Source organism: Hyperoodon ampullatus (genome assembly GCF_949752795.1).
Source record: "Hyperoodon ampullatus genome assembly, chromosome: 5".
Taxonomy (NCBI): Eukaryota; Metazoa; Chordata; class Mammalia; order Artiodactyla; family Ziphiidae; genus Hyperoodon; species Hyperoodon ampullatus.
Genome location: NC_136918.1, coordinates 49,369,664 through 49,377,089, shown reverse-complemented (window position 1 = coordinate 49,377,089; position 7,426 = coordinate 49,369,664). Strand labels below are relative to the sequence as shown.

At 37.3% G+C, this 7,426-nt stretch overlaps 1 protein-coding gene across 2 annotated transcripts; it reads right to left on the bottom strand.

Annotated features, from left to right (window-relative positions):
* Positions 1-1,266: 1,266 nt before the first annotated feature.
* On the bottom strand, positions 1,267-6,464 carry DNAJC19 (DnaJ heat shock protein family (Hsp40) member C19). 2 transcript variants are annotated; one of them, XM_079705370.1, is made up of 5 exons: positions 6,420-6,464; positions 5,447-5,647; positions 4,351-4,430; positions 3,550-3,620; positions 1,267-2,267 (listed from the first exon to the last, which is right to left on the bottom strand). In XM_079705370.1, exons 2-5 carry the CDS (start codon positions 5,498-5,500, stop codon positions 2,197-2,199), a joined length of 276 nt encoding a protein of 91 aa, XP_079561496.1. In that variant the 5' UTR covers positions 5,501-5,647; positions 6,420-6,464; the 3' UTR covers positions 1,267-2,196. The 2 variants fall into 2 exon arrangements, with proteins under 2 accessions (XP_079561496.1, XP_079561495.1); XM_079705369.1 differs by having other exon boundaries at positions 6,215-6,421.
* Positions 6,465-7,426: the final 962 nt, after the last annotated feature.

The window sequence follows — 7,426 nt, the reverse complement described above, 5'->3', positions numbered from 1 at the left end:
CTGTGCTCCTTAGTATTATTTTAAAGTGGAAACAGGTATGCTTCTTAGAAACAGGTATGCTGTGTTTGCATTAAACACTCAAAAGTATACCTTCGACATGAAGTTTTCCTTTTTAAAGTTAATGCTTGATTGCCTTTGGGCATATTTTCTATTCGTCTGAAAAATTTGCTTTTTAGTTGATAATATCTTTTCCTTAATTAAAGCTCTTGTTCATAAACTTTTTTTTTTGACTAGTCCAAAGGACTGAAAAGGCTAGTAAGCCAAAATACAGTTGATCCTCATTATTAGCGGATTCCTTATTTTCAAGTTCACACCTCCAAAGTCAACAATCAGTGATTTCCTGGTCAGTTGTGGACATGCAAAGTGTGAAAATGAGTCACCCGGTACCTACAAAGTTATGCTCTGCCTTGTTTCAGTTTTCCTAAGTGTAAATAAGATCCTTTTCATGGTCCATTTAATGCCAAGTTTTTTGCATTTTTGTCCTTTTTATTGGTGATTTCACTGTTTAAGATGGCCCCCAAGCGTAGTGCTGCTGTCTAGGGTTCCTAAATGCAAGAAGGCTGTGATGGATTGGCATGAGTTATAATGTTATTGGCTGTGAATTTAATGTTAATGAATCAACAATATATATTAAATAAGATGTCTTAAACAGAAACACTTGTAAACAAGGTTATATGTTCACTGGTTGACAAAAATATTGTGACCAGAGGCTCACAGGAAACCCCTAGGAACAGTGGTTCAGGGTTCACTAATTTAGTATTCTCAGTGACTTTATAGAACACAACTACTTTGCATAACAAGAATCAACTGTACCTTCATACCCCCCGTCCCTGGAAATAGCCAAGTGTTTCGTCATACTCTAAATCATGACAATTGAACTTGATCAGATTTTGAATGAGGAAATGGGATGGAAAATAAAAGCAGATACACCTCCATTTTGAAATGTCCCTAAACACATTCCAGTGCTAAATATGACCACCTCCATTATTTTGACCTTGAAAATCTTTGTGTTCTCCATTAATATTTAAGAACTTTAGGATTTAAGAAAGTTTAGATTGTAGGTAGTAGTATTTATTATCTTAGAACTGAAAATTAAGTATTCTGGCTGACCACAAAATAGCTATCTTAACCTCAGATGTTTTAGGTAGGTCCTCTGGTTATTCTTAGATATTTTTTGTTAGACCAATAGCCATTTACCCTGAAATGTCATTTAAATATATCAGTGTATGAATTATTGAGTCCTTAGTTATATTTTGATAACAGAGCTTTTCAGTTTCACTAATTGTGTTTTAACAAATGTGAAACTTGATTATGTAAAAAAATAATCAATTAAAGTAGTTTATAAATGGTCAGTCTCTTTAAGGGGTTAGCTAAATAAAATATACGTACTTTCTTGATTAAAAACAAGACTTGTATTCTCAAATCTTTATCATACTGTTACAATTTTTAATGTATGAAATCTGAAACAATTCAGATTTATCACTGACAAAGTGATAAATACACACCTAGATCAATTTCTTAGGTTCTGGCTAAATTCACTTTTTTTTTTTTTTTTTTTTTTGCAGTACACGGGCCTCTCACTGTTGTGGCCTCTCCCATTGCGGAGCACAGGCTCCAGACACGCAGGCTCAGCGGCCATGGCTCACGGGCCCAGCCGCTCCGCGGCATGTGGGATCTTCCCGGACCGGGGCACGAACCCGCGATTCTCAACCACTGCGCCACCAGGGAAGCCCTAAATTCACTTTTAAGTTCAAGGTTCTAAGTGGCTGGGGGAGTCCTCTGTACCTGTCTTAATGAGATGAGCCCCTACTATAACAACCTGTGCTAATTCCATCGTATTGATCACACTGTATTTTAGTTATTTTCACATTGTATTTTAATTATCAGTTTATCAGTCTCCCATCAGATTGGGGATTCCTTCAAGGAGAGACTATCTTGTTCACTTTGTCTTGACATAGGTACCAAATTATTTGACAAATGAGTAACAAACACTTCAAATGGCATGTATTTATCCATAATTATTGAGTATTAACCTACAAATATTCTGTAATCCGATTTTAAATCCTCAAATTTATACCAAGGCTTTCATTTAGCTTATGCTAATTTTTAAAATGTGTAGCTTTGAGGCATTTTATTATAAAAAGCTGGTACTCATACATAAATGAATTGGAACTTAAAATTCATCATACATTTACTTCATTTTTTAGCTTGACCTTCTAGTAAATCTTTAGCTTCATTGATTTTGGCTGCTATATAAGGAGATCCTCCTACAGGAAGAAAAAAAAGGAATAGTTATAATATGGACTCTCCAATTTCTGCTTGGTGAAAAGCTATTCTCTTGCTTCAAGAATTCCTATGCTTATCTAAGAGGTGAAATGAGCAGAAATGAAATTTTGACTTTTTTAAATAACTATGACACTGGAACTGGATGACCAAAAACATGGTTAATATATTTGACCAATGGGAGGGAGATTTCCACAAAAAAATGGCATGTTTTGAAAAAGCTTAAACTGATAGAAATAAGATTTAAAAAAATTCTCATACTTATGTGACTTTGAAATAGTGTAAGTTACCTTTTCATGACGGTCACAAGTCATAAACACCAATTTATTGTACTGTGTTATTTTAAAACCATGAAATTTTCAGAAGTGCTGAGCTTAGTTGGGAAGACCCCACTTTGCTTTATATCCCTTTCCTGTTATCAACAGTCCCTTCACGATGTCACCTACATCTCCTTTCCTACTAAACTGCAGCAGTGATTTGAGTGATTCTCAAAAAAGTGTGGCCCTCAGACCAGCAAGCACCAGCAATCAGTAAAAGGCTTAGTTAGGATGCAAATTTATGGGCTCCACCCTAGACCTACAGAATCAAAAGCCTTCCAGTTAGTATAAGCTAAGTTTTGTAAAAGGTTATGCAGTCAGATACCAAACAATTACAACCCTGTTTAAGCTCAAAACCCTCCTTCTTAAAGAGAGGCTTCTACTGTAAAGTAAAAGGACTTAAACACTGGAACATGGATTTTGTGGTCTACATTTTGGTATTCCATTTGATCTTTCAACTCAGCCTAGACTGCTTAGAAGTGTATCAGAAACTAATAAATACATCCTATAGATTTCTAACTAGGTAACCACTAGTTAAGAGGTCTAAATGGATAGGAAAAAAGTTAAAAGTTTTATTAGTTTCATTAACTGAAATTCAACATTTTCCTTAGGTAAGACTGTAGACACCCCCCACCCCAAACAGTAATAGCAGTATTTGAGACTCACTATTGTAAGTCACATCCCAACTGCAGATCTCAAAACACAGTTAATGCTTATCACTACTTCCAAATTATAGTAGTTACTAGATCTGCTCATTAGTCTATAAATTTTTCACTCAGAACTTATTCTCTTAAGATACCTAAACAACAAATGGATCCAGCCTGGGAGACAGTGCTCACAAACAGATCTAGGCATTTCCCTTATAATAGCCAAGAATTAGATACAAAATTATCCCACTAATAACAGTTACTCCAACAAAATGTGTTAACAATAGTTTAATGGTACTTACCCTTGTCTGGGTGATTTAAAAGCATAATTCGTCGATGAGCATCTCTTATTTTTCCCTTATTGGCAGTAGGGCTAATTTAAAAAGGAAAAGGTATTGTATACTTCAGAGTAGATCTGGGTCACATTAAAAAACTATATAAAGGTCAATTAAAAATTATGAAACTGAAAAAAAATTGTGAAACTGGAGTAAGTCAACACAACAGTATGAAAAGCTATTTGGGAACCTCTTCTCTAACACACTAGGAAGAATAATATTCTGAATCACAGAACTAAACAGAGCTCCTTAGAAAAATAAGGCATTCTTAAAAATTTAGTTGAACTTTTTAACTATTCATTACAACAATCCTTTTATCGAAAAGTATGTTTAAGTATTTGGAAATGAAGGCAGAATTTCATCACAAAAAAATTTGTTACTCCGTTATAGAGAACAATATTGAGCACTGTGATTATCTGTTGAAAAATCTACCTTCAATGAGTTAAAAAGTACTCATGCGTCATTAGTCCTTTTCATTGGACTTTTGTAGGGAATGTTTAGATCTTAAAAATGTAATAGATGGAACTTCCCTGGCAGTCCAGTGGTTAAAACTCCATGCTTCTACTGCAGGGGGCGTGGATTAGATAGCTGGTCAGGGACCTAATATCCCGCATGCCACACAGTGCAGCCAAAGAAATAATAAAAATGTTAAAAAAATGTACACAATAGAATAACTCTCTCCTAATAAAAGAGAGAAGGTCTTTCTTACACTTGCTTATAGCTCTAAATTTGGAAGAAAAATATTAAAAATGTGAGAAAGTATTTTACCTTACACCTAGTATTAATGCTGCTTCCCGTTTTGTCATTTTGGGTTCAAACCCACCTCTGTAATAGCCACCACTGAAGGCCTGAAAGTGGAAATACGTTTGTAAGAAAAGATTATCAAAATAAACTGAAAGCTGCTAAAAAATGTCTATAAATTTTCATAGAACCAGCGGAAAAACTAAGACACTTCAGAAAACTAAGTGCAATTCCTATGGTATTTTAACTTTATAAATAGCAACAAATATTTTAATGATCATTAAACATCAATTTCCCCCCCCCAGACCATCTAAACTGTCTTGAAGTTACAAGACAAAATAACAGTGCCTTAAAGCCAGTTCTTCTGGGAGTGAAGGGAAGATTATTCCAAGCTAGCCATGTTCTAGATAAAAATTTGATCTCAGAATATGACTACATGTTTTAGAACAAGTGCTTTAGAGGATTCAGAGATCTTTTGAGACAAGTGGTTCAAGGACATTTTGAGGTTCAAGGCAACTACTAAAACAAGACTTTAAGATATATATTGAGAAAATCAGGCTATTAGATCCACTGACCTTGGTATGTCAGAAATTATACTGGTAAAACCTACCATTTCCCTACTACTCTGTCACATTCAATCATAACAATAAAAAGCAATACTCTACAGGTTGTCAAAATCATATTCATTCTGAATTTTGACCACAGAAGGTATGATCATCACATTCAGTCATACTCTAGAGCCCAATTAACTGAAGTGTTACCCAAGTAATCTCTGTTAGGGAGTGCCAGAGCCACACAGTAAAAATGGATCACTTCAGACCCCTAGATCCCTCTGTGTTTGTGATGCAGAGCAAATGATGCTGAAAGTAATGGTGTATGAACAATAAAGTGATATTAACTTTCATGATACTAAAACTGTTAACACCTCTTCCCCAAATCTGTCACATGTAACATTTGACTCTTTAGGGTAGCACCATTACAAAGCTCAGAACTTCTAAACCTTCTTTGTGGGAAGCAAGAGAAGGGGTCCAAAGCAATCACTTAGAACTTCATGGATGTCTGGCTCTAGGTTTCATACACAGACAGCAAAGAATTAGCAAAAATGGTGAATAAGAAGTCTTACAGATTTTGGTAGACTTTGAAAAACTTGTTTTACTTGAGGCTCCATATGCTTCATGGCTTGCAAAGCGTAACGGCCTAAAAACAAAAGCAATAAAATAAAAAGTCCGCAACCTCCTCTACTTCAGTTCCACCCCCAAACCATAAACAAACCTGCAAATCCTGCAGCAGCAATGGTCAGTCCAACTGCTACCACTGTACTGGCCTGGTAAAGGGAAGCAGAGTATATATTCATTTCTCTTGTTCTCACCCTTCCCTATCATGCCCATTCTTCCATTCCAACTTATTACAAGTTTTATTTCAATGGGAGAAATAACTTTTAGGATGAAAATATTCTGCCCAATGATCCTGCAAATTTTATATCCAATGCATTTAAAAGGTATGGGATTTTTCACTAAGGAAAAAAAAAGGCAAGTCGATTTGCTTATTTACTTATACAACAGTGAAAAAGATAATTCCCCTCCCCTTGAAAACTTCTCTTTCACCTCCGGGCAAGTGAAGTCACATTACAATTCAATCAAGAGCAACGGAAATAAAGTTTCGGCCAGAGAAGGGAGAACTGTTTACAGAGAATTCCTGTAAATTCTGATTCACCGTTAAACGTAGGCTTAACTAAGAGACTAGCTTCTCATAGCACCTTCGGCCAAATATGTTCAGGAATCGAGAAGAGATGTGTCAGCAAGAGAAAAGGGGAAAGACAGAGCAATTAGAGAAAGGGCTGCGAGGATGTGTTAGGGGAACAGCAGGTATAATCAAATGCGTTTCCACTAACCTCCGAGCCCCATGGACGGCAGGCACAAAGGCCCGAGAGGGGTGAGACAACAGCTCTGTGTCCTAGAGAGTGACTCTCCGGGGCGCTACACCCCCAGCTCTGAGTCGTATTAGGGAGACATCCGCAGCTCCTCTCCTCCCAGACCTTGAGAAGAGATTAAGGCCTGGGCCTGAGATCGCCCAAGAGGCCGGAAGGCGGAACTCACCATGGTTCCCGCTCGGCTCCTCTGCTTCCACCGGGAGCGCGGTACATCCCTCCCCACCAACTCTACGCCTCTACATTGAAGCGCCGCGGCCACAACCAGCACGTACAAACCGCCCAGACACGGGCGCCCCAGGAAATACGGCAATGGCGGCCGTAAACTAGGCCGGAAAACTGTCGTAAAAGGGGACAGCGGACGGGAAGGAAAAGGTCGCTCAAGCCGTGGGCAGGTGGAGAAAACGACTTCGGATTGGTTGGTGGGTGGGCGGATCACCTCCGTACTGGGCTCAAAGGTGGGGCTTCTTGTTTTGTCCTTTGCGCCTGGGCCTAGGGTATTTGGAAATTCCTTCGGGGAAGGGTATTGTTATAGAAGGGCATGAGCAAATACTGTGTAGCTACACTCTGAACGTTTTTTTTTGTTTGTTTGTTTGTTTTGCCTGCATCTTAGCATCTCCATTTGGCATTTATTTTGTTTATAACTGCCAAGAGTAATGAATATTCTTAAACATGCCGTAACAAGTCCACCATGAAGCCAAATAAGTATGTAGCGGCACAGTATAGCAAAAAGGTGTTCCAGAAAATCAAAGGAGCAAACCACATTGTTTCAGAGGTTCTGTAGCATTCATTTATTTAGAATAATATGTTTAAATATGTGACTTGACAGGAACTTGTGTGAATGTTTGGGGTTTGGTTTTGTGGAATGGAATTACTACTTCAAGGACAGTTAATATTCTGATCATGGGATCTCAAAATCACCACAACTGAAAAATGCTATTTAAAATTTCTCCCCTTCTCAAAGTAAAAAGTAGGGTTTGGTTTTGCCTTTACAGAGTATCAGTTTCATATATCCCTACATAAGAGGAGAAGAGAAAAATAATGGAGACAGTAATGGAAATTTTACAGTGTGATGTTTGGATGATCAAAATAAATTTGGAGTTAATTCCCACTTCGAACTTACAAAGTATTAGGAGTCTGTTTACATTGCAATGAAATTCTGCTTTGATGAGGTGG